This window comes from Gorilla gorilla, chromosome 6, assembly GCF_029281585.2.
Source record: "Gorilla gorilla gorilla isolate KB3781 chromosome 6, NHGRI_mGorGor1-v2.1_pri, whole genome shotgun sequence".
NCBI lineage: Eukaryota > Metazoa > Chordata > Mammalia > Primates > Hominidae > Gorilla > Gorilla gorilla.
In genome coordinates, this window is record NC_073230.2 from 88,846,153 (window position 1) to 88,872,902 (window position 26,750).

General features: G+C 42.6%; 1 protein-coding gene across 3 annotated transcripts in view; it reads left to right on the forward strand.

Moving 5' to 3' along the window:
- Positions 1-2,168: 2,168 nt before the first annotated feature.
- The window catches only part of TRIM4 (tripartite motif containing 4), a 28,775-nt gene continuing 4,193 nt past the window's right edge, over positions 2,169-26,750 (forward strand). Inside the window, exons 1-6 of one of the 3 annotated variants that reach the window (XM_055393127.2) lie at positions 2,390-2,782; positions 5,013-5,090; positions 12,124-12,219; positions 12,960-13,190; positions 18,130-18,152; positions 18,413-18,510. In XM_055393127.2, coding sequence (XP_055249102.1) covers positions 2,390-2,782; positions 5,013-5,090; positions 12,124-12,219; positions 12,960-13,190; positions 18,130-18,152; positions 18,413-18,510 — 919 coding nt within the window. Of the gene's footprint in view, positions 2,783-5,012; positions 5,091-12,123; positions 12,220-12,959; positions 13,191-18,129; positions 18,153-18,412; positions 18,511-19,551; positions 21,216-26,750 lie in introns of those variants that run through there. The other 2 variants (XM_004045865.5, XM_004045864.5) reach the window with 2 other exon arrangements.

Genomic DNA, 26,750 nt, shown 5'->3' on the forward strand with positions numbered 1-26,750 from the left:
AAATTGGGCTAGGTTTACAGTTTGTTGTTGTGGTTATCCTCAGTGCAAAACAGACTTCAAATTTCTCTAGAGATAGCTTATGTGTAGGGTGTGGACTTTATTTTGAAAGTGTGTTTTAAAGAGGTCTGTATGGATGTCAACTCGATGCAGAGTGGACAGTGGTAATTTTGTAATATATCAACTTTGCTAAGCTAAACTATGTTTCCCAGAATTTCCTTTCCTTTTGTTTCTGGTTAGAATAGCCCAAAAAAGACATGGTTGTGTAAGTCTTGAAGGGGAGAACTGAAGCATCCCTCCAGTTTTATACTTGAAACGGTGGTGCAGGGACACTAGGTGCTACTGCGGCTCATCTACTTTGTCACCAATCAGCTGGTTCACCTTGTTGGGATGGGGCAGAAGCTTTTCCCTGAGTCTTCCTTCACCTTTTTTGATTCCTGAGCCATGTGTGTGTCTAGTCCTGTGGCAAAGAGTGTCAGCTCCTCTAGCAAGGATACTCATATCTTTAAAGTTGGAGACAGTGAAAGAAGGACCAGCTCATGTCTTAGGTTCCAATTCATTCTTGCTCTTCCCTACTTTATGTTCATCTTCCCTTCTTAACTGCTTGCCCTGCGAACATAAAGAAACATAGTGATTGCACTTCTCTGAATGAACCTTGGCTGGTACACAGACTCACAGACATTTTGTGATGGAGAAAAATTGTTAATTAGGGAGCCTCACTTAGTAAAGAAGGAAGGTCATCTCTGGTATGGCAGGAATAAAGACATAAGGATTTTAAGGGATTTACCTGAAAAGATTTAAATGACTACTGTAAGGGGAATAAATACTTTGCAGGAATGCTGAAACTTCTCATTCAATACTTAGGTAAACATATAGACACACAGATGCCATAAACACTCATGGTAAACATCAGTAACTGTTAAGAGCATTCCTTCCTGCTTGGTCCCTATTAAAGAACCAGATCCCTTCTCCATAGAGTATTCCAATTTGCAAAGAAAATTCATTCATTAGTTGTCCAATTTAAAAGTTTTAGAAATATTCAGTGGAACTTTCATCAATAACTCCCAAACAGATATCTCAAGAACCCCTTTTTCTAATCATTTAATCATACCACTTACTGAGAAAAATTATTATAGGAAAGGCAGTATTTGATATTGGGACATAAAAAGAATGAAAAAATCTGTTAAATAAGCAAAAGCCCATTAGCCTGAGGCTGTCTTGGTACTTGAGTTCCCATATAACAAAATACAACCTGACTTAGTATGTAAACGAACTGAAGCCTAACTTACTTTATTTTTTATAACAGCTGGGTTTCAGCCAATCACGGCCGAGCTTCAGCCAATAACAGACAGCCAACTGATCAGACCATGCCCCAATAAGGCAAATGCCTCATCATATCATTGTCAAATAAGGCAGACACCTAGATGTTAGCTAATCAAGTGATTTCTCTACTTTGCTTCCTATAAAAGCTAGCAGGTCATACTGCTGGACAGAGCTCTCTGAACCTCTTTTGGTTCTGAGTGCTGCCCAATTCATGAACTGTTCTTTGTGCAAATAGATTCTATTAAATTTGTCAGTCCAGAGTTTTTTTTGTTTTAAACAAATATTCACAAGAAAAGGAAGAAAGTGGGAAGAATAAAAAGCAAAGCACCTCAGAAACACAAGATCGAAAATCCACTTAAGGGATATAGATAATTCCCTGAAACAGGTGAGCATATTATTTGTTGAAAGCCTCCATGGATGTTCTTTGGGATAGCAAAATGGTTGCTACTTTTCAAATTGGATACCAAAAAGGCAATGTATCTGCATCTCAGAATCCAAATCATCCCCACGTTAGCCAAACTCCAGGCCTACCAACACAGATCCTTCAAGTCTTCCTGGCCTTCCAGGCCCCTAGGCTGCAGCTCGCCCAGAACTCCTGGGACTCTAAAACTTAAATCGGTCTAACCAGCAGGCGAACACAGACCTGAACCCTCAAACTTGGAAAGAAAGATCATAGGCACCTCCCCGGTTGGCTCCCCCAAGGACCACAACGTCCAGCTCTAATGCCTTGCCCAAGTCCTCTGTAGCTTTCCACAGGCATTTCTGGATCTCTATAGCTGTTTGGAGGAGCCGCTCACCGGTCCCGTCCTGCCCCGCGCCTAGGCCTGGACCAACCCCCTCGCGGTTCCGGCGCGGATACCCAGCAGCTTCCGGTCTTGCGCGCTCAGGCCGGGCAACGTCCGCGCGTTGTTTTTGGGTCCTGAACTCCGGAAGGGAAACTGTGTTGTACCCTTTTACGTGAGGCGGTGGCGGCGGTTCGGAAGTCGTCTGGCCTCCCCGCGGCCGCTCGCAGCTTGCTGGCCTCTCCCGCGCCTCACGTCGGACTCCGTCTCCGCGGCAGGGAAGCAGCATGGAAGCTGAGGACATCCAGGAGGAGTTGACCTGCCCCATCTGCCTGGACTATTTCCAGGACCCGGTGTCCATCGAGTGCGGCCACAACTTCTGCCGCGGCTGCCTGCACCGCAGCTGGGCGCCGGGCGGCGGCCCGTTCCCCTGCCCCGAATGTCGGCACCCATCGGCTCCCGCCGCGCTGCGACCCAACTGGGCCCTGGCCAGGCTGACTGAGAAGACGCAGCGCCGGCGCCTGGGCCCCGTGCCCCCGGGCCTGTGCGGCCGCCACTGGGAGCCGCTGCGGCTCTTCTGCGAGGACGACCAGCGGCCAGTGTGCCTGGTGTGCAGGGAGTCCCAGGAGCACCAGACTCACGCCATGGCACCCATCGACGAGGCCTTCGAGAGCTACCGGGTGAGCTGGCCGTCTTGGTGACTATGACGGGGCTGTCAGTGTTGCCCGATAAAGTTTACTTAATGCTCCTAAAAGAGCCACGAAGTGGCTGTCATTCCTACTGGAAGCATGAAAAGCCCCTGAAACTCAAAGAAGTTAAGCAAAACACGCATTTCAGAGCTAGGGTTAAAAACTGGAATGAGAGGAGGGGAGGTGCAAACCTCAGCAATCATTGTGCAGAATTTTCAATAAACTGGCCCTTGGGGAGCTCATAATAAAGAAAAACATACTGAGAGGGTGTGTGCCGCTGCTGTCCAATAGAAACCACATATGTAATTTAAAATCTTTCTGGTAAGATAAGGAAACGAGGTGACGTTAATTGTAGTAATATATTTTATTTAATCTGATTACCCCAAATATTCAAAGCTGAGATGAAAATTATCAATGAGATTTTTTTTTTTTTTCTGAGATGGAGTCTCACTTTATTGCCCAGGCTGGAGCACAGTGGTGCGATCTTGGCTCACTGCAACCTCCTCCTCCGGGGTTCAAGCAGTTCTCCTGCCTCAGCCTCCCGAGTAGCTGGGATTACAGGCACACGCCACCACACCCGGTTAATTTTTGTTTTTTAGTATAGAGGGGTTTCACCATCTTGGCCAGGCTGGTCTCGAACTCCTGACCTCAAGTGATCTGCCCCGCTTGGCCTCCCATAGTGCTGGGATTAAGGTGTGAGTCACCGCGCCTGGCCTCAATGAGATATTTTATACTCCTTTTTCATAATAGGTCTGAAATTGGTGTGTATTTTACATTTACAACACATAGCAGTTTGGAATACCCACGTTTCAGGTGCTTGTATGGCTAAATGGATACTGTATTGGACAGTGCCTGTCTGTATCTGTAAATGTCATAGACAACTGATGATTTGGGAAAAGCCTAGCTTGTAATGATGAGGCTGGGTTTTGTTACTAGCTTCCTTCATCAGTTGGGAAAATCCTGTAACATTTGAATTTGGGGATTATCTGTCCTATCTCATGGGTTAAGAAGCTCCAGTTGAATAAATCACTTTACCTTACTCTGCTTCAGCCATACTGGCTTTCTTGCATTTGTTTCAAGTCTGTTCTCTTTTTCTACCCACATCTATCCTTTAGATCCTTTTAGCTTTTAGCTTGAAGACCTTCCCTGATCATCCTTTCCAGAGTAGCCCCACCCCTTCCCATTACTGATGGTGTAACTCCAGTGGTCTCCAGCAGAATTGATATGCAGTAAGTACGTGAACACATGAATTTATTTATTTATTTTATTATTATTGTTTTTGAGACGGAGTTTCGCTCTTGTTGCCCAGGCTGGAATGCAGTGGTGAGATCTCAACTCACTGCAACCTCCACCTCCCGGGTTCAAGTGATTCTCCTGCCTCAGCCTACCGAATAGCTGGGATTACAGGCACCTGCCAGCATGCCCAGCTAATTTTATATTTTTGGTGAAGACAGGGTTTCACTATGTTAGTCAGGCTGGTCTCGAACTCCTGACCTCAGGTGATCCACCCACCTTGGCCTCCCGAAGTGCTGGGATTACAGGCGTGAGCAACCTTTCCTGGCCAAACACATGAATTTAATGACACAGTGAAAATGTTTGGAAACTGTAAAATACTGTACAGTTGTACCAGCTGATTATGAACAGGAAACAGACGCAAAGCTGGACTAGAAAGTGTATGTTCATTCCTTCACTCAGTAACCTCTATTGATGCTTACTATTTGCCAAACATTGTTTTAGAATCTGGACATAAGTGGATGAGAAAGACATGGGTTTTGTCTTGTAAGGAACTTAAGCGTGTAGAACATTAATTTCAGTGTGTGTGAGAGTAGCTGAAGTATTTACCAAGTGTACAGAAGGTCTGAGGTCGGAGTGATCACTGAGGAGTGAGGAAAGGCTCCGTTGAGGAGTTAAATGTGTTAGCTCTTCAAGGGTGAGTAGAGGTAGGAAAGAAGGTATTTCAGGCCAAAGGAACAGCATATTCCAAATGTGGTGGAGTGGGATAGCATGTGGTATGTGAGAGGACTGGAGTTTGCTCAGTACTTCTGGAGCATGGAGCATGGGAAGGAGGATGGTGGGCCATGAGCTTGAAGAAAAAGGCAGGGCCTTATCATGAAGGATCTTGTTTGCCATAGTAAAAAGATTGAACTTTCTCTTTCAGGAAGTGGGGAGTTATTAAAGGGTTTTAAGGCAGGGAATGATATGATCGGTTTTTTGGTTTTAGACAGGTAACTTTGACATCCACGTGGATGAATGGAAGAGAAGACTAATTAGGCTGCTGTTGTACCATTTTAAGCAGGAGGTAATAAAGACCTGAATTAGTTCAGGGCAGGGATGATGGAGAGGGAGGGATGGAGTGATAATGAGCTGGAGTTGAATGACTTGGTGATCAATTAGACTTGGTGGGTGAGAGAGAGAGGAGTCTTGGATGGTAGTTCAGATTTCTGCTTCAGATGGCAGGTAGATGACTGTCAGGTTAACCGAGGTAAGGTACACGGGAGGAAGCGTAGTCTTAGGACAGAAGATCCCATGCTTGTGGAATGTACTGAGTGTGAAGTAATTGTGACAGGAAGTCCAAGGAAGAGGGACAGGAGGTGGGGTGCCTTGGAGGCTAGAGATAATATTTTAGAATCCTCAGCCTGTTCTTGAAGTCATGGAAGAAGTAAGAAGATGAGATTCTCCTAGGAGGACCACATAGAGAGTAAAAAAAGGCACAAAGAGAAACTTGGGAAACACCAATGGTTGGTAGCCAGCAAAAGACATGGAGAGGACCCATCAGATAAATGGAAGGGAAAATACACTTGTGGGTGGGGGCTGAGGGAAATATAAGTGGATGGGTATGAAAGGGGAACATAGCCCTTAAATCTTCCATCTTCAGCAGTAATAGCTATCAGTTGTTCATTACTTCTTACGTACCACCCACAGTTCTAAGCATTTTTCATACTGTAATTCTTTAATCCTCATGGACATCTTATTAGGTGGATTCTGTTATTCCCTTTTTGAAGATGAGGCAACTGTGCCACAGAGATGTGAGGTTACATGCCCCCGAGGTCACAGAACTAGGAAGTGGCTGTGCTTGAACTGAGGTCTTCTAACCCCTAATCCTTTACACTTTTCACTCTGCCACAACTAATCTGAGAAGACTTCTTAGAAGAGGTGGGATTTCAGGATTAAACATAATGGCCCAACAGGACAGGAGTGGATGGGTAAGGGTTACACTGGGATGGGCTGAATGTCACAAGGTTGACTTCGTAGGTGTTCAGGAGCCAGCTCACTGTTCGGAATTCCCTGATACCCGCCCATCTCTCCATCCTCCTCTGCTTAGTCACTGCCCTATTCAACCACCTTTCATTCCATCCCCACCCCAAGTTAGTTAGAAAAACATAAACTGCCCCTGGGTGAAGCTGCTTTATTTCCAAGCATCCCATTCTCAGCATATACTCAGATGGATGGACTGTGTTTTAAAAGTTGGACAGCTGGAAGTTCCCTAAATCCATGGAAAATATCCCCATCCTATACCTGTTATGGTGAGAGGAGAAAAAGAGAAAAGAGAAAGAGAAATAGCTTCATAAATCTCCGGATGCAAATTGTTTGCATGGAAAAGGCCTCCAAGTGCAGCTCTTTTTTCCTTCATGCCTGACTCTAGGAGCTAATCCCTCCATTCTGTTAATTAATTTAAGATGTTTATTGAGCACTGGTTTTGTGTCAGATGCTGTGGCATGGCACCAGATGCAGCACTGGGAATCCAGTGGTGAACAAGACAGGTAAAGGCTTTCCATGGAGCTCACAGTCCAGTTGGGCTGAGGGTGGGAGGTAGATAGCAGACAGACAAATAAATGAAATAATCACAGATGGTGATGGCATGCTGGGAAAGAAAAAGAAAGTGCTATCCTAGGCCAGGCGCAGTGGCTCACGCCTGTAATCCCAGCACTTTGGGAGGCTGAGACGCGAGGATCCCTTGAGGTCAGGAGTTTGAGACCAGCCTGGCCAACATGGTGAAACCCTGTCTTTACTAAAAATACAAAAATCAGCTAGGTGCGGCGGTGGGCACCTGTAATCCCAGCTAGTTGGGAGGCTGAGGCAGGAGAATTGCTTGAATCCGGGAGGCGGAGGTTGCAGTGAGCCGAGATCATGTCACTGCACTTCAGCCTGGGTGACAGAGCAAGACTCCGTCTCAAGAAAAAAAAAAGAAAAAAAGAAAAAAAGAAAAAGTGCTATGCCAGAGAAGGGAGCAGTCTTCTCTTAGGAGGTGACATTGCAGCTGAAACTTGCTGGATGCAGAGTCTGCCATCTGAGGAACTGTGGGAAGAGGCCCTGAGGCTGGGGAGAGCTGGATATGTTTATGGGGTAGGAAGAAGGTCTCTGCACCTGGAGGACCAAGAGCAAGGGGAAAGGTGGCATGAGATGTGAAATGAGATGTAGGCAGCGGTCAGCTTATGTTGGGCCACAATGAAGTGTTCAGATTTTCTTGGTGAAGAGGAAAGCCAGTGAAGAATCTTGAGCAGGAGAGTGACAATATCTGATTAGTTTTTAGAAAAGTTATTCCAAGGCCAGGTGTGGTGGCTTATGCCTATAATCCTGGCACTTTGGGAGGCTGAGGCAGGAGGATCGCTTGAGTCCGGGAGTTCAAGACCAGCCTAGGCAACTGTGAGATCCCATCTCTACAAAAAATACAAAAATTAGCTGGATGTAGTGATGCACATCTGTAGTCCCAGCTACTCGGGAGGCTGAGACTAGAGGATCACTTGCACTCAGGAGTTCGAGGCTGCAGGGAGCTATGATCGTGCCACTGTGGCTGCCTTGTGGATATTGTATGAGAGAAGGACATGACTGTAAGTAGGGAGAGCAGTCGGGAGGTTATTGTAGTTGTCAGACAAAAGATGATGGTGGCTTCAACTAGCGGTGGCAATGGGGTTTGGCATGTAGGTAGATTTGAGGTATATTTCCAAAGTACACCTACCAGCTTGGATCAATTGCAGAAGTTACAGTGACTGAAATTCATAGAACTCAAGAGCTGGGATGGTATTTAAGAGACATTTAGTCCAGTTGTCTTCATTTTATAGTTAAGGAAGCCTTGATCCAGGAAATAAGCAAGGCTGACTTGCTCACAGATGCACAGCTGGTTTGAAGGTCTAGAGTGAAACTAAGATCTTTGGAAGTTTAATGTTGTTTGAGCTACATGATCACAAGTCAGTAAATGTCTTCATTCTATAAAAGTATGCTCTTTTATTACACTTGTGTTTTCATATACGTACAATTTTCTGGTGCTAAATTAAGAGAAAGTGATTTTTAAAAAAATTATTATTTTTATTTATTTATTTATTTATTTTTGAGATGGAGTCTCACTGTGTTGCCCAGGCTGGAGTGCAGTGGCGCGATCCCAGCTCACTGCAACCTTCACCTCCCGGGTTCAAGCGATTTTCTTGCCTCAGCTTCCTGAGTAGCTGGGATTACAGGCATGCGCCACCATGCCCGGCTAATTTTTTTTTGTATTTTTAGTAGAGACGGGGTTTCGCCATGTTGGTCAGGCTGCTCTGGAACTCCTGACCTCGTAATCTGCCCGCCTTGGCCTCCCAAAGTGCTGGGATTACAGGCGTGAGCCACCGCACCTAGCTGAGAGAGTGATTTTTAAAATTTCTGGTATTTCTAACCCAGATTGAAATGCTTGGTGTTGCGCTCCTGCCACCTCCTGGCAGTTTCTGTTGTTGCAGGGAAAGTGTTTTCTAACTTCCCCCAAGGCTGTCAAGTTAACTCACCTCCCAGTTTAGATTCCAACTGTGGCCAGATTGAAAAAAAGTTGGGTAGAGTCTTGAGTAGTAGAACCATATGAGAGAATTCATGCAAACTGACTTGTTAAGGCTTTTTAAGACATAGAAAATCTCTATTTAGTAGATTATTATATTTTTCATTATCAAGCAAAGTGAAAACTTTCAAAAACTTGGTCCTATTTGAAGGAACTAATATATATCTCATTACAAACCTCATATACATCAAATTTGACAGTGACCACAAAGTGGCAGTTATAATTGAATAAAGTGAAATTACATGAGAGAGTAGCAGGGTTATATGCCTATTAAAGTTAACTACTAGAGATAGTAAATAGATGATATAATGTTAGGAAACATGGTAGAAACAGAATAGCACAGATGGTATTGTGCCATTTAACAGAACTGTATGAATCCCTTTTATAATTTAATTTTGTTTTCCTATTTCATTTTACCATGAAAACTTCAAGCATACATCAAAGTTGGAAGAATTTTGTAATAACACCAGTGTACCCACATGTAGATTCTACCATTAACATTTGACTCTTTTATCACATAGCTGTCCATTTGTCTGTATCTCTCTGAATACATCAATTCTTATTTCCTTTTGATACTTTAAAAATTCAATTGCAAACAAAATACTTCAGCATGTATATCATTAACCAGATTTAACATTTGTTTATGGTATTTTTTTTTTTTTTAATATGTAGAGTCTCATTCTGTTACCCAGGCTGGAGTGCAGTGGTGTGATCTCGGCTCACTGAAACCTTTGCCTCTGGGTTCAAGCGATTCTCATGCCTCAGCCTCCCAAGTAGCTGGATTACAGGCTTGTGCCGCCACACCTGGCTATTTCTTTTGTATTTTAGTAGATACAGGGTTTCACCATGTTGCCCAGGCTGGTCTCGAACTCTTGGCCTCAAGCTGTCCACCTGCCTTGGCCTCCCAAAATGCTGGGGTTACAGGTGTGAGTCACCGTGCCTGGCCTATGGTATTTTTTGAGGTAAAATTTAATACCATGAAAAACACAAATCTTAGTTGTACATTTGCTGAGCTTTGACAAATGCCCTTCTCAAGATAAAGGATATTACCATCCAGAGAATTCCTTCATGCCCTTTCCCAGTTATTCTCTGCACCCTTCCCCTACCAGGGCAACCACCGTTCTGATTTTTTTTCAAACACAAATTAGGTTTTGCCTGTTCCAGAACTTCATATAAATGGAATTCCATTGTCTGTATGGATCCTTTTGCTCAGCATATTGATTTTGAGATTTATCCATTTTGTATAGGTTGGTGCAAATGTAATTGTGGTTTTTGCCATTATTTATCCACCTTCCTATCAATGAATACCTGGACTGTTTCCAGCTTCTAGCTATTGTGAATAAAGCTGCGATGAATATTCTTGTACAGGTCTATTTATGGGTACATGTTTTCATTTTTCCTGGGTCTAGGAGTAGAATTGCTGTACCCTAGGATTAATGTATGTTTAGTTTTACACTGAACCTTCTTCCAAAATGGTGGTAGCATTTCATTCGCCTGCTAATGTTGTGTAAGAGTTCCAGCTGCTCCATACCCTTGCCAACTTTGATGTTATCAGCCTTGTCAGTTATTTAACTTGATTTTAACCATTGTCACTTGTAAATGATTGGATGAAAAGTTATACCTATTAGTAATTGTTAGTTTTCTGGGGAAGAATTTAAAAAGTTGTACAGATTATTTTTTAGTTCTAATCATTTCTTTTCTTTTAGTTTTTTAAATTTATTTTTAATTTTTTTAATTTTTTTTTTTTATTTTGACATATAGTGAGACTTACAGAAAGTTGCCCAGGCCACCCTCCAGCGTTTGACACTATTCACTAGTTTTGTAATTTAAATGGTCTCTTCCTTTGGCGTAGGAGAAACCATTCTCTCTTGGTTTTTCACCAACTGCTCACCTTAGCTTCTTTGCAGGATTTTTATTTTCTACATACTGCTTAAATGTAGTTGTTGCCAGTTCTAGCCTTGATCCTCTTACTCTATAGAATCTTACTGGGTGATTTTACGCTCACCCAAGGCTCCAGCTGCCACCTGTGCTTTAATCCCGAAATCTGCTTCTGCAGCATAGATCTCCTTCCCAACTCTAATTGCTAACATATCCACTTGGATGTCCCACAGGCATCTCAGACTCAATTTATTTAGGTGAAATTTATTTTCCTTCCTCCCATTTACACACTGCTCTTCTTCCTATATTTTCTAATTTGATAAATAACCTGCAGTCCATCCAGTTACTTAAACCACAACCGAGGGGCTAAATCTGGACCCTTTTCTCCTGCAGCCATTTGATCATCAGTTCCTGTGGGTTTTTCTCTTGTGTGTTTCTCTAACATGTCTGCTTCCATCTCTGCACTCGCAGCTGACATCCTACTATCGGGTGCTGCCCCTCAGCCCAATTTGTCAATGTTGATTGACTTGCTTTATTTTTTAATAACTTACTCGGGTTTTTAAATTACAAAAATGGCATATGCCACTTGTAGAAATTAAAGCAAAAATGCATAAAATTTCTAGTACCCCACCTCCAAATTCGTAAGCGATTCTTTTTCGTTGGAAGTCACCAATGTTAATACTTGGGTATACATCCTTCCAGATTTCCCTTGCTTTCACATACAAATACACACACATAGATAAACACGTATGCGCATAGACACGTTTATTCTTTTCAAAACAGAATTGTACAATACATATTGTCGTATGGCTTGCTTTCAACTTATTGTGTATTTCATGTCAATATATAGACAGCTACCTGAAATTGATGCAAAGTATCAATATAACATAATTTATTTAATAATTCCTAATTAGTGAATAATGAATAATGCTATAGTGACCATTTCTTTACATATTGGTTATTTTTGCTAGTGTTTTGTTGCATAGATTATTAGAAGTAGCATTATACCCATTTAAAATTTTGTTAAATCCTGCCAGTTGTCCATCAAAAAATGGCACCTTTTTAATCTCCTGTGGTGCCAGAGGCCTTCTCCCTGCCAGTAGTAGATATTTGCTAATCTTCTAACAGTTTTTAGTTTTTGCTAACTTACCAGGAAAACTCAGTATAGTGTTGTGATGATTTCAGACCAGAATAGTTCTTATCATAGGCCTGTGACCGTCTTCAGTATTTTCTCAATCTGATTCTCTGTTTTGATTAGGTGACTTTTAGCTCTTAAAAAATGAAGTTGCCAGGCGTGGTGGCTCATGGCTGTAATCCCAGCACTTTGGGAGGCTGAGGTGGGAGGATCTGTTGAGCCCAGGAGTTCAAGACCAGCCTGGGCAACATAGGGAGACTTTGTCTCTACGAAACATAAAAAAATTAGTAGGACCTGACGGAGCATGCCTGTAGTCCCAGCTACTTGGGAGGCTGAGGTGGGAGGATCACTTGAGCTTGGGATGCTGAGGCTGTAGTGAGCCATGATCAGGCCGCTGCAGTCTAACCTGGGTGACAAAGTGAGACTTTGTCTCAAAAAAAAAAAAAAAAAAAAAGAAAGAAAAAAGATGATGATGATGGTTGGAGATGTGTTTTCTTACCTGTGTGTTTCTGCTGGCAGGAGAAACTTCTTAAGTCTCAGCGTAATCTCGTGGCCAAGATGAAGAAAGTCATGCATTTACAGGATGTAGAAGTGAAGAACGCCACACAGTGGAAGGTAATGGCAGAAGTGGTTGGATATTTCTTGCTCCTGAGGTCCTTTTGGTCTGGGACATTTCTTGCTTCTGAGGTCCTTTCGGTCATGGAGTTTTGCAGTTCACGTAGAGTCTTGGATGCCTCAGAACCTCTGTTTCCTCCATATCATGTGACTGAAAGAAGAACTTTCTGGGTGTCAGTTCAGTTGTCAGGCCTCTTGTAGATACGGGGATAGGAGAGGAAGTACCTGTCCCTGCTGCTAGTGGCTTTGGGTGATAATGAGTTCCGCATACTTCATCCCCATGTCTCTACTTTAAGGTAGCGCCCCTGTCCTTCCTACTTTTTCCTAAATATACTCCCTAGGTTAGAGTCGGTTTGGGCCCATGGCATTGTGGAAAGAAACAGATGAATGGATGCACACACACACACACACACACACACCCTCACACTCCTAAAGATTTAGTAAAACTAAACGAGTTCTGAAGGCTAAACTAAGTAGTAGATGTGAAAGTTTGTTTTAGTTTAAAACTTGTCAGTAGTAGAGACTGAAATGTTAGGAAGAATGAATGAATACTATAATGACTAGACAGAGCTATCAAGTAGGTATAAATAAAGGAGTAATGGAAATTTTAGTGGGGGTGGGCAGGAGCTTTTCAAGAGGGTTTGATTAGGATTGACTGTGGATTACTGGGGAATTGTGTAAGGAATTTAGTAGCTGGGGTCAGGCAGAAAAAGGAGTGAGCAAATCTCATGTGGCCTTAGGATAAGATAAAGAGTCAGCGAATGAGAATCAGCACGGAGTTTTCAAAGCTGCACAACTTCCTGGTTGAAGAAGAGGACCTGTTTCTTCAGAGACTGAACAAAGAAGAAGAAGAGACAAAGAAGAAGCTGAATGAGAACACGTTAAAACTCAATCAAACGATCGCTTCATTGAAGAAGCTCATCTTAGAGGTGGGGGAGAAGAGCCAGGCCCCCACCCTGGAGCTGCTTCAGGTGAGACAGTTACGGGTGGGGGTGATCTCGTCTTCACTAACTGAACTCTCTCTTGTCTTTAGAGCTGAATGTCCTTCCTGGTGAGTGGGTTTCATAGACATGTCTTATCTCTTGCTAGTTCTGTGCTGTCACATAACTAAAAAGCCAAAGATTCACCATTCAAAGGAAATTAATGTGAAATGTAGGTATGCTGAGCTCAGCTCATAGGAGATAAGTTGATTCACACGGTCTCATAGTTCATCTAGGATCTGAGACTTAGCACATATAAGATTTTTTTCATTCATCTTATGTGTACATTTATAATTATTAAACAATAAAAGCAAGCATAAAACTCCCAAGTACATAACTGTATCAACAATTAAGAGACACTTAACTTTCTCGCTTATTTTTAATCATTACAATCACAGCTTGATAAAACTTTGTTCTTATCCCCATATTTTGAGTGGTACTTTCATTTAAATAATTTCCAATGACTAGCAACCTTTAAAAGATTATAATTCTAACTCAGCACTTAAGTTTGGGTCTTTAGTCCAGTTTGTTATCAAAAGCCCCTCCTTTGAGTTAATCTTTACCTTTATATCCTCTGTAGGTAAAGTGTCCTTATAGCTTCTTTTAGTTTTTGGATAGGGTCCTACATTTGTGACTTTGCTTTTTCTTTTTGCTGAAATAATTCATGTTGAGTATCGGATGCCTCAGAACCTCTCTTTCCTCCATATCACGTGAATGAAGATGAAAAGATCTCTAAAAGGTGTTCTCAAGAACATTTTCTGTCTACCATTACTATTTTTTTTTCATAAGCAAGAGACAACATTCTGTTCTACTCTTAAGGAAGTCAGAAACCTGGACCCACCCAGTAGTTATTATCAATAAGAAATTGCTAGCTAGGTTTTATATGATAGATATAACCTAACATTTAAAATTAAATGTAATGACTTCCAAGAATTATGTAAAAGTTTTACAACATGCTTAAGCAATGCAGTTGCAAGTACATATCCAAATATGTGTCATAAAAGAATCTCTGAAATAACACATTTAAAATACAGGCTAAACCTCTAAGATACATGTGAGCCAACAGAATGTTTACAAAAAATTATATCAGCAAACGGAAATGCAAAGGTAGGGAAACGATTAAAAAAGATGAAACTGGGGCTGGGTGCAGTGGCTCATGCCTGTAATCCCAACACTTTGGGAGGTTGAGGTGGGTGGATCACCTGAGGTCAGGAGTTTGAGACCAGACTGGCCAACATGGTGAAACCCTGTCTCTACTAAAAATTAGCTGGGGATGGTGGCACATACCTGTAATCTCAGCTACTTGGGAGGCTGAGGCAGGAGAATCGCTTGAACCTGGGAGGCAGAGATTGCAGTGAGCCGAGATTGTGCCACTGCACTCCAGCCTGGGCGACAGAGCAAGACTCCGTACCAAAAAACAAAACAAAACAAAACAAACAGATGAAACTAGAACATAGAATCTCAGAGCCTGAGAGAACTACTGTACTTATCTATCTACCTACCCATTTTTAAAATTGAGTTCCTTTACTTTTACCGCATGACCCACTTCTAATGTACATCTTCCACATTTTGCCTGTTTCTTTTTCCGGTAATGGCTACTTGGGTTGCCTCCAACACCATTACCACTACAAATAATGCTGCAGTGAAACCATTAATATCTGCTCTTTATTTTTATTTTATTTAGGTTTTGAGACAGGGTCTTGCTTTGTTACCCAGACTGGAGTGCGGTGGTGTGCTCATAGCTCACTGCACCCTCAAGCTGCTGGGCTCAAGTAATTTTCCTGCCTTGATCTCCCAAAGTGTTCGGGGATTACAGGTGTGAGCCACCGCCCCCAGCTGTTTTTTTTTTAAATTGGTCCTTGGGTTTCTTCTCTAGCTCTTTTCTCAACTTCTTGAGTTGGAATGCTTGGCTCCTTTATATTTACCCCTTTGTTTGCTGGTAAATTTAAGTTATACTTTTACCTTTATTGCTCTGTGTTCCACAGATTTTGACAAATTGTTATATTTATTGTCATAATAAAACACATTTTAAGACCGGGTACAGTGGCTCATGCCTGTAATTCCAGCACTTTGGGAAACTGAGATGGGAGGATCTCTTGAGCTCAGGAGTTTGCACTAGCCTGGGCAACTTAGCAAGATCTTGTCTCTATTTAAAAAAAAAAAGTATGACACTCGTGGAGAAAAATGTATAAATCATAAGCTTGACAGATTATCACAAAGTGACCATTCATGTAACTACTATCCAAGTCAAAAAAATAGAACACACATAGCATCCTGGAAGCTTCCTCATGTCCCCAATCAGTACCTCTTCCCTTCTCCTCAAAGGGTAGCCTCCCTCTGGACTTCTCACACTCTAATTTTTTTTTACTTTTTTTTTTGAGATGGAGTCTTGCTGTGTGGCCGAGGCTGGAGTGCAGTGGAGCGATCTCGGCTCACTGCAACCTCTGCCTCCCGGGTACAAGCTATTCTCTGGGCTCAGCCTCCCAAGTAGCTGGGATTACAGGCGTGTGCCACCACACCCGGCTAATTTTTCTATTTTTGATAGAGACGGGGTTTTGCCATGTTGGCCAGGCTGGTCTTGAACTCCTGACCTCAAGTGATCCGCCTGCCTTGGCTTTGCAAAGTGCTGGGATTACAGGTGTGAGCCACCACGCCCGGCACTCGTTGTGCTTATTTTTGAGTGAGTATCTTTCAGGACGCACTCTTTCGTACTGGCTTCTTTTGCTCACATTACGTTTGTGAGATGAATCCATGCAGTAGGTATTTGTTTTCATTGCTGTACACCAGTGTTTTGAATCAGGGTGATTTTGCTCCCTCCGAGGGCAAAATCTGATATTATACAGAGACATTTTTGGTTGTCACAACTGAAGGGTGGTTACTACCAGCATCTCTTGTGTGTAGGATGCTGCCAACATTCTGTAATGCACAGGACATGCCTGCCTTCAGCTCCCAGCAAAGACTTATCCAGCCCAAAATGTCAGTAGTGCCCGCTGTATAGTACTGTCGTATTCCATTATATTAATATACCAAAGCATATTATTCATTTTTCTTTTGAGGGAAATTTGGATGATTTCTGTTTCTATTATTAAAAACAGGAATATGTGTGAACATATCTTTTTGGGTGCACATTTATATACATTTCTATCAGTTGTATACCTGTGAGAACAATTCCTGGTCATAGGACATACATGTGTGTTCAGCTTTAGTAGATGATTCCAAACCATTTTCAAACTGGTACAAAGTGATTGTTCCAGTTTACACTATTGTTACCAGTGTGTAAAGTTAAGAGTTCCAGTTGCTGTGTATCCTCACCAATACTTAGATTTGTCAGTTCTTTAACTTTAGCCATCCTGAAAGGTGCAAAATGTCATCTCCTGCCCTCAGTCAGCACCCCTTCCCTCTTCCTAAAGGTATATGGATATATATATATATGTATGTACACCTTTCCTTGATAAAGCTATTTTCTTTTTTCTTTTTAATTTTTATTTTTTATTTTTTAGACAGCGTCTCGCTTTGTAACCCAGGCTGGAGTGCAGTGGCACCATCTTGGCTTACTGCAACTTCACCCCCCCAGGTTCAAGCATTTCTCGTTCCTCAGCCTCCTGAGTAGCTGGGATTACAGACACCCGCCATCACGCCTGTCTAATTTTTGTAGTTTTAGTAGAGATGGGGTGTCATCATGTTGGCCAGGCTGGTCTTGAACTCCTGACCTCAGGTGATCCACCCACCTAAGCCTCCCAAAGTGCTGGGATTACAGGCATGAGCCACTGTACCCATCCAGATAAAGCATTTTCCTGATAACTAGTGAGATTGAGCACTTTTCATGTGGTAATTAACCAGTTTTTTAAAAAAAATGAACAATTTAAGTTTACCAAAAAGTTGAGAAGATGGGACAGAGTTCCCACATACCCCTTCACCCAGTTTCCCCTATTGTCAACATCTAGTGTTAATATGGTTCATTTGTTACAATTAATGAACCAGTGATACAGTTTACTAACTAGAGTTTGTAGTTTATTTCCATTTCCTCAGTTTTTACCTAGTATTCATTTTATTTTCTAGAACCACACCCAGGATACCAGATTTCATTTGGTTGTCATTGTCTCTCCTTAGGTGCCTCTTGGCTGTGACATTTTCTGAGACTTTTCTGGTTTTTGATGATCTTGACAGTTTTGAGGAGTGTTGGTCAGGTATTTTGTAGGATGCTCCCCTATTGGAATTTGTCTGTTTTTTTCTTGATTAGGCTGAGTTACAGGTTTTTGGAGGAGTTGTATTTTTTAAATACACGTTGCCATTGGTTACCTGATATGTTACTTAGAATTTTCACATCTATGTCTTTAAGTAAAATGGGTCTGTAATTTTTTTCTACTGTTTCATTTCATGGCTTAAGGAACAAGGTTATAATAGTCTCTGAAAAATCAGTTGGGAAAATTTATATTTTTCTCTTTTGTGTTATAACTTAGGGTATTTTCAGTTCCATAAAGTTTAGTAAAATTCACCTGTAGAAAATCTCTTTGGACTTGGGCATGATAAAATATCCCTTGCGATTATAATTTAAAAGCAATCTTGTAAAACAACAGGAAGGAGAAGAGTGGAAGCTCAAAGCTGGAGCTGCTGAGGACCCACCAAAAGGCACGCAAAGGAGCAGGCTCTGTGATTGAGACTAGTTGGGGAGGCCGGCAGGAAGCCAGGAGCCAGTTTACGTCATAGTGCCAAAGGAGAAAGAGGAGGGGCGCAGGCAGCATTGTCGAATAAGTGCAGAGGGGCCACGTGAAAGAAAGGACCAGATTCTGTCAGTCTGTTGGCTTTGGCAGCAGGAGATCATATGTGACATGAGCAAAAGCAACCGTCAGAAAATACCTGCTCACACAGTTGTATTCCAGGTCTCCAGGAGAAGGTTCGTAATTTGCTTATGTCTTCCTTCTTTTCACAGAATCCAAAAGAAGTGTTGACCAGGTATGCGCTCCTGTTCTCTTATGGGGACCTGGGTGGCATGGTAAAGATACAGGCTGAGCAGAGGGGAAACAAGGCCTAGGCTCTATAGGTCAGTCTGGGCACACCCTAATGGGGGTCTGAGGAAAAATTCTCCTGATTGTTTCTGGGAGGAGGAATGGGAACAAAAGCCATCTGAACTTTGGGCTAAGAACCTTTGACCGGGAGTGGAGGTCTTGGCTACCCTAGTTGTCCCCTAAGAGCAGTCTTTTCTACCTTCTTAGGAGTGAGATCCAGGATGTGAACTATTCCCTTGAAGCTGTAAAGGTGAAGACAGTGTGCCAGATACCATTGATGAAGGAAATGCTAAAGCGATTCCAAGGTGAGCAGAATTTCTAGGACTTGGGGCTCCTTAGAAATCTTTCAAATAGGAGAATAAAGAGAGAAGTCTGGAGAGGAAAGAGGAAACAGCATGCAGCTAATAGAGTGTCAGGAAAGGTGGTTAATAAATGGGTATACACTTCATTCAAGAAACATTTATTTAACATACTGTTACAAGGTGCTAGTGATACAAAAAGAAGAGACCTGTTCACTTCTTCATGAGTTCGTAAGCACATTGGAGAGACAGACACACAGCACTCACAGTGATATAGTAGGAGCCAGTGTTTGCTGGTGGTAGGAATAAAATGTTACAGAAATCCAGAGGAAGGGCTCTGTTGGGGGCGAGATGGGAAAGTTTTCACAGCAGAGGCGACAGTTTTGAGATTTGAGGGATTAGTAGGAGTTTGGCAGGTGGAAACGGGGATGACTGTTTCAAGCAGAAGCAGCAGCATGAGCTAAGGTGTGGAGAACATGGAGGGGTGGGTATCCAAAGAGGCTAAAGAACAAGGTGTATGTTGAGGAAAGGTAGAGGTTGAGGTTGAGAAGAAGAGTGTAGGACAGACTGAAAATAAACTCATTGGATCTCCAGGGAGGCACCAAGGCAGGTACATGCTCTAGAAGCTGTGCTGGCGATTCTCATGTGCACATGTTTGATTAAGAACCGTGTTGTAGGCTGGGCACGAAGGCTCATGTCTGTAATCCCAGCACTTTGGGAGGTCGAGGCAGGCGGATCATTTGAGGTCAGGAGTTCGAGACCAGCCTGGCCAACATGGTGAAACCCTGTCTCTACTAAAATACAAAAATTAGCTGAGCATAGTGGTGTGCACCTGTAATCCCAGCTCTCGGGAGGCTGAGGCAGGAGAATCGCTTGAACCTGGGAGGTGGAGGTTGCAGTGAGCTGAGATTGTATCCACTGCACTCCAGACTGAGCGATAGAGTGAGACTCTGTCTCAAAAAACAAACAAACAAAAAAGAACCATGTTGTAGATGTTCACTTCTAGCCAAAATGGAGTAAATAAATGAGTTGTTTTCTTGTCTGCAGCAACTAAAATAGAAACACAAAAACAAAACAGGCATAATATGTGAAACAACCGTTTTCAAAGCACCAGACGTCAGGCAGTGAAGGACGGTGATTCCTCAGAAATGTGAAACAAATGAGGTCAGCCTATGATTGCCCTACCCTCTGCCTGAGGGAGTTTCCAGACCATGTAAGGCTGAGGTAACTGAGGTAGAGCCAGGGAGACTTGCTGAGTTGAGGAGTAGACCTGGGAGTTCACGGAGAACAAAGTAGTGAGCGTTCGCAAAGTACTGGGCAGTATCCTGGAGAGGAGACAGCCGGACACAGAGAGAACCCTCGCCATCTATGGAGGAGCTTCCTAGTTGTTTGGCAGAGTTCTGATCAGCACATGCCTGTGAAAATCTACTCAAGGCTGGAGATAGAAACTTCTAAAACGGTTAGAGGGAATGGTTCCTGGTGCTCACACAGGGCCAGGAACAGTGCCAGTTCCTATCAGCCACACCAGAAAACTCGTAGTTCACGGGCACTGAGTAGCATACTCAGGAAAATCTTGCCTCATTAGCAGAAAATATTTAGCCCTTGACTGGGTGCTGCTCCACACTCACCTTACAAATCATGAAAGCAAGACCCAAAGGGGTCAAACTCTTTCCACCTAACTTAATTGCATCCCAGGATAAAGCCCTAGAAAATTGGTAGAAATAAACAAAAAAAGAGCACCTAACAATATAAATTCACAATGTCTGGCATCCAGTCAGATATGCATGCAAAAAGATAGGAAAGCAGTGACCCATAATGGAGGAAAATAATCAACTGAAACTGACCTAGAATTGACACAGATGTTGGAATAAGCATGGAAGGACTTTAAAACATTTATTATGAGTGTATTCTGTAAAGAGGTATATAGAGACCAGATCAAAGTTTTAAAGATGAAAAATGTGGTGATTAAGGCGAAGAATGCACTGGATGGGATTAATAGTTGATTAAATATTACAAAGAAAAAAATTGGTGAACTTGAAGACAGAGCAATGAAACTACAAAAAAATGAAACATACACAGAATAAAACAATTTACAAAAACACAAAGAGCATCAGTGACCTGTGGGACAACTTTATGCAGCCTTATTATCTATGGTGATTGGCGTCCCTGAAAGAGAGGAGTGGGGAGGGAGACGGAATAGGAAAAATACTTGAAGACATAATGGCCAAAGATTTTCTGAATATAATAAAAACTAAGTCCACAGATCCAAGATGCTCAACAAACCCTGAGTATGAGAAATATGAAGAAAAATATGCCAAGGCTCATCATAACTTGCTGGAAACCAGTGATAAAAAGAAAATCTTAAATGCAGCCAGGGGAGAGGACAGTTACTTGCAGTGGAACAAAGACAAAATTGACATTACACTTCTCATTGGAAACAATGCCAGTAAGCACTCTTTAAAGTCCTGAAAGAAAAAAACTGTTAACCTAGAGTTCTAGAACTGGCAAAAAATATCCTTCAAAAACAAAGGTGAAATAAATAAGTTTGGAGGTAAACTAAAGCTTAAAAGAAAGAGTTTACAGCAGACTGACACTTCAAGAAAGGAAGTCTTAAAGGAAGTCCTTCAGACAGAAGGAAAATGCCAGATGGAAATCTCTCTACACAAAGGAATAAAAGAGCGCCAGAAATGGTAATGACATGAGTAAATATATATTATTGTCATTATTTATTCCTTTAAAAAGGAATTGCGATGGTAAGTTTATACATCAACTTGACTGGGCCACAGAGTGCCCAGATATTGGTCAAAAATTATTTTGGGTGTTTTTGTGAGGGTGATTTTGGATAAGATTAACATTTAAGTCAGTAAGCCTGTGTAGACTGCCCTTCATAATGTGGGTGGGCCTCATCTAATCAGTTGAAGGCTTGAATAGAAAAAAAAGGCTTGACCTTTCTGATGGATTTCTACAGCATACTGCCTTGAACTTCACTGCAGCATTGGCTCTTCCTGCCTAATGGCCTTCCAACTAGAACGCTGGCTCTATCTGGGTCTTGAGCCTGCCAACTCACACAGCAGATTCGGAGTTGTCAGTAGCAATAATCACACAAGCCAGTTCCTTATATTAAATCTTATACACTGGCTGGGTGCGGTGGCTCACATCTGTAATCCCAGTGCTTTGGGAGGCTGAGTTAAGAGGATTGCTTGAGGCCAGGAGTTCGAGGCCAGCCTGGGCAACATAGTGAGACCCTGTCTCTACAAAAAATAAAATTATTAGTGTGCTGGTGTGTGACTGTAGTCCCAGTTACTTGGGAGGCCACCGCGGGAGGATGGCTTAAGCCCAGGGGGTTGAGGCCGCAGTGAGCTGTGATTGCACCACTGCACTCCAGCCTGGGCAACAGCGAGACCCCATCTCAAAAGAAAACCCAGAAAACTCACAGGTGCATGCATGCACGTGTGCGCACACACACCCACCCACCATACACAGACACAGACATATATATCCTTTTGGTTCTGTTCCTTTGGAGAACCCTAATAATTGACTATTTCAACAGACAAAATATGGTGTATTTTGGAACTTATATTTAAAAGTAAAATCCATGACAGTAGTGTGAAGATTGGGAGAGGAGAGATGAAAGTATACTATGATACAGTTCTCATGTGTGAAGTGGTATAATATCACTTGAAGGGAGACTGATAAAAAGGTGTATACTTGTGCCAGTCCCCTAGTGACTTCATTAAGGATGGCACCGTGTCTGAAAGGCCGAAGAGGAGATCTGGAATAGTGAATGAGACATGGGGTTTATTGAAGACCTACATGCAGGGCAGTCCAGGAATGGCCAGCTGGACAGGAAAACAAACCACTGCTATTTGTAAAAAGCATGCAGGTTATATATAGCATTTTCATTTAGCAATCTCCACCTGGGACCTTCCATTTAACCCAAAAGAAAGGGCCTCGATTCCCTGTATTGCCTGCATTCCAAGGAATGGACCAGGAGGTCACATGGCCTTTATAGATGAGGAGTGCATTTCTGGGTTGGCCACTCCTGGATTCTTTAGCTCAGAACTCTGAATACACAGTCTTCTTAGACCATAGGGTTATTCTCAGGGTGTGCTGGAGTTATTGCTGTCAGGTGTGTCTGCCGTACACTGCAGTCCAGCATACCCTCGAGTGGCCCCCATATTCTTATCACGTCATTCTCTGCAACTTCCCTGGGGCAAGGTATGTGCAGTAGCATTGCTGCCAGATGCTGCAGCAGCGTTAGAAACTACAGCAACAAAAGACAATGACAAGCATAGTAGCAATCATACTCTACAGAAAGCTTTTCCAAGCACTTGATAAGATAGAGAATTTTTAGCTGAAATATGGGTTTCTAGGGTTCACATAGCCCCTGTTATAATGTGAGAGTAATAGGGATATATACACAACATTTGGTTTTAATTAATGTGCAGCTTCCACCCAGGGCAGCAGTTAAGATATCCAGGGCCATGCAATTTTACACAGTTGCCCAGTGAGAAGAGTAATGGCATGGCACAGGTATCCTTGAAGGCTGCAGCCATATGTTTAGCAAGGTCTCCAAATTGCAACTCTGTGTCTGTTGTTGCCACTTGGGGGCAAAAATGGCCAAGGGGTAGAACCACCAGAATGCACACTTCTGGAAGTGCCTGGCTTTTATATTCTCCCAGTTAGTAAGAATGGTGTCTCAATGGGACAGAATGTGTCCGGCAGGTGAAGACGACCCCAGGTGCATCTACCAGCCCAATTTTAGGGTAAGTAAGGCCAGCTGTGGTTGCCGTCTACCTGTAGCCATCCCCAAGGGGAGGGCATGGGCCCCTACGTGGAGGCAGTTACTGTGCCACCCTGGCCACATATTATTGGCTATTTGAAGGGATTGGTTGCATTGCTGTGGGGGTAGCCACCCCACATTAAGAGTTTAGCTTGTGACGTGCTATTATGCCTTTCAGTACATAAGGGTGCATGACTTACTACCTGTATCTGCACTTTTGTTACTCACCCTTGTCCATCGTGTACAGAATACCCCACAGCTGGGGTAGCACTAACCTGCTCCCATACTAGGTGGAAAATATGTCATCTTGTCTCACTGATGGTGGGAAACGCACTGCATAATGTGGTGGTGGTGCTGAAGGGAAGTGGGTGAGACTTATCATGCCAAATATAGACATGGCTCCAGGTACTCAAGTTAGCAGCGTGGATGCCCCATGGCAGGCCCATTGTGGAGGAGAGGGGCAACTCTCTGCAGACCCAATAGTCTGTTGTATTCTGGAAAGAGGTCACCATGTGCACCCAGTTGGTGAAGTGGTTTGCTGCACCCCATCTGTGGGCAACAGGTGAGATGTTTAGTGGGTACAAGAAAGGGGAAGCCATTTAGTAAGACACAGGAAGTTGTGTCATTCTGAGAGCACCACCCCTGGCAGTGGCCTGGCGCCTGGTTTATAATACCAAGTGGATTGGGCCCTTTGCAATGCTTTGCAAGTGGCCAGAGTAAGACAGTGGGGAGTATTATAATGTTCTATAAGAGGATGATTGTCCCCTTGCGCAAGGAAGACTGGGATTCATTATTTTGGAAATACAGGGGGTTGGGGAGTAGGATGTAAAATAGGTGTGACCTGTATATTCTTTTCTAGGCCCTTCCCCCATGGAGTGCAAGAACCGACTTGAGAAATCTTTTGTTCTTTTTTTTAGTTGCTACATAATAATTTTACATATTTATGAGGTACAGTGTGATGTTTCAATACATGTATACAGTGCATAATGATAAAATCAGGGTAATTAGCATATTCATCACCTCAAACATTTATCATTATCTGCATCGGGAACATTCAAAATCCATTTCTACTAAGTGGGAGAGTGTAAAATCCCAGGGAGGGTGGGATCGACTGTCTCCCACTCTGTTTGAACTTACTTCCCAGCTTCACCATTTCCACAGCGGTATAATCCTGCATTGTGGTGGTCTGCCTTCTTTCAGGTGGAGGCAAGTCTTGTAGGGCCACCCTCTGTGGGTGTGGTTGGTCTTCTTTTATCTTGGTAGTGACCATCAGACATGCTGAGAGGATGGGAACCTCTGTGGACTCATCCCAGTCCTCATCCTCCCCGCCACTAGATCTCTTCATGGGGTCCCAGGACTTAGGGTTCCAGGACAATTTAGTCATGATAGTCCTAACTCCATGTGGCAGTCAGTGACCCTTCAAACAGGCTACGCAACAAACCAGTGTCTCCATTTTGTCATCCTGTTCCCACAGGTGGGACAGAAATTAGCCTGAGCTAATATCTCCCGAGTTGCAGCTCATCTTCTAAGTGGTACACCCTTGCCTGTGCCACAAGCTCAACCTTGGGGGCTGCTCTAAGCACAGTCAGGAGTGGCCAGCCAACTGCAGCTGCCACAGCTTGGGCATTTGACTTTCCCTTAGTTGGATCCACCCCTTGCAGCAGTTCTTCCAGAACTGTTGGCATTTTGGGGGTATCCCCATACTCACCTGGTGGGCCCCACCCATCAAGGATAGTGGGTATTGGGCCCCACATACATGTGGACAGCCAGCCCAGGATTTCCCCCGTGGATTCTCCCCTGATCCCATTGTCTTGGCACTCGTGGAATTTTCTCCAACCTCCTGCTGGGCTAACTGTTGTGCTAGACCCCTATTGATTTCAGTACGGATGGCACTGTGTCTGAGAGGTGGAAGAAACCTGGAGCTGGTGAATGAGACATAGGATTTATTGAGGACTTATATGCTGGGTGGTCCAGGAGCAGTGGGCCGGACACGAAAACCAGTTGCTACTATTTGTAAAAAGCATGCAGATTATATAGCATTTTCACTTAGCAACCTGCTCCTAACAACCTCCATTTAACCCGAATCAAAGGGCCTTGATCCTCTGTACAGCCTGCATTCCAAGAATGGGCCAGAGGTTCAGATGTTCAGATGTCCTTCCTAGAAAAGGAGCAGATCTCTGGGTTGGCCACTCCCACATTTCTTAGCTTGGAAGTGTGAACGCACATTCTACTTGGACCATAGGGTCATTGTTAGGGTATGCTTGAGTTATTGCTGTCAGGTGCATCTGCCATACGATACTATAAACCTTAAACCACTAAAATAAAAGAGTTGTAGCTAATCAATAAAAGGAAGTAAAGTGGAATTATAAAAAAAGATTAATAAAAAATAAGGCAGAAAAAACATATAGGACAAATAGAAAACAGCAAAATAATAGACACAAATCTAATCATACTAATAATCACATTAACTATAAATGGTCTGCATGCGCTAATCAAAAGGCAGAAGTTGGTTGGATTGGCTAAAAAAAAAAAATAAGACCCAATTTTTTACTGGAAAAGAAACACATTAAATATGAAGAACCATATATGTTTAAAGCAAAAGAATGGAAAAAGATACGTTAATAGATCTGGAGTGGGTATATTAGTATCAAAGTAGATTTCTGAGCAAAAGATATTACCAGAGATAAAGAATGTTATATCCTAATGATAAAGTGGTCAGTTCGTCAAGAGAATGTAAGTTCTAGACATTTCTGCACTTAACAGTGCTTCAAACATATTAAGCAAAAACTAATAGAGCTGCTAGAAGAAATAGACAAATTCACAATTACGTTTGGAGTTTTCAATACCTTTTAATAATTTTTAGAATAATTAGGCAATAAATCAGCAGGGATATAGTAGACTTGAATAACATTATCAATCAACTTGATCCCATTATTTATAGAACACTCTACCCAACAGCTATGTACTACATATTTTTTTCAGTGTACATGAAACATTTTCCAAGATAGACTAAGCTGGCTGTAAAGCAAGTGTCAAATTCAAAGGATTCAGATCATTCAGAGTATGTTCTCTGATCACAATGGAATTGATAGAAATCAGTATCAAAATATCCTTAGAAACCCCCCTAAATATCAAGAATCTAAATAATAGACTTTTTAGTAACCCTTGAATTAAAGAAGAAATCAAAAGGCAAATTAGGAAGTAGTTTGAATGGAATGAAAAGGAAAATACAACGTACCAGAATTTGTGGGATGCACCTAAAGCAATACTTAAAGAAAAGTGTATAGTGCTGTATTGGAAAGAAGAAACTTCTCAAATCACTGACCTCAGCTTCCACCTTAAGACACTAGAGAAAGAGGAGCAAGTAAAGCCCAAAGTAAACAGAAGAATGGAAATAATAAAAATCAGAGCAGAAATCATTGCAATGAAATACAGAAAGCCAACAGAAACCAATGAAACCAAA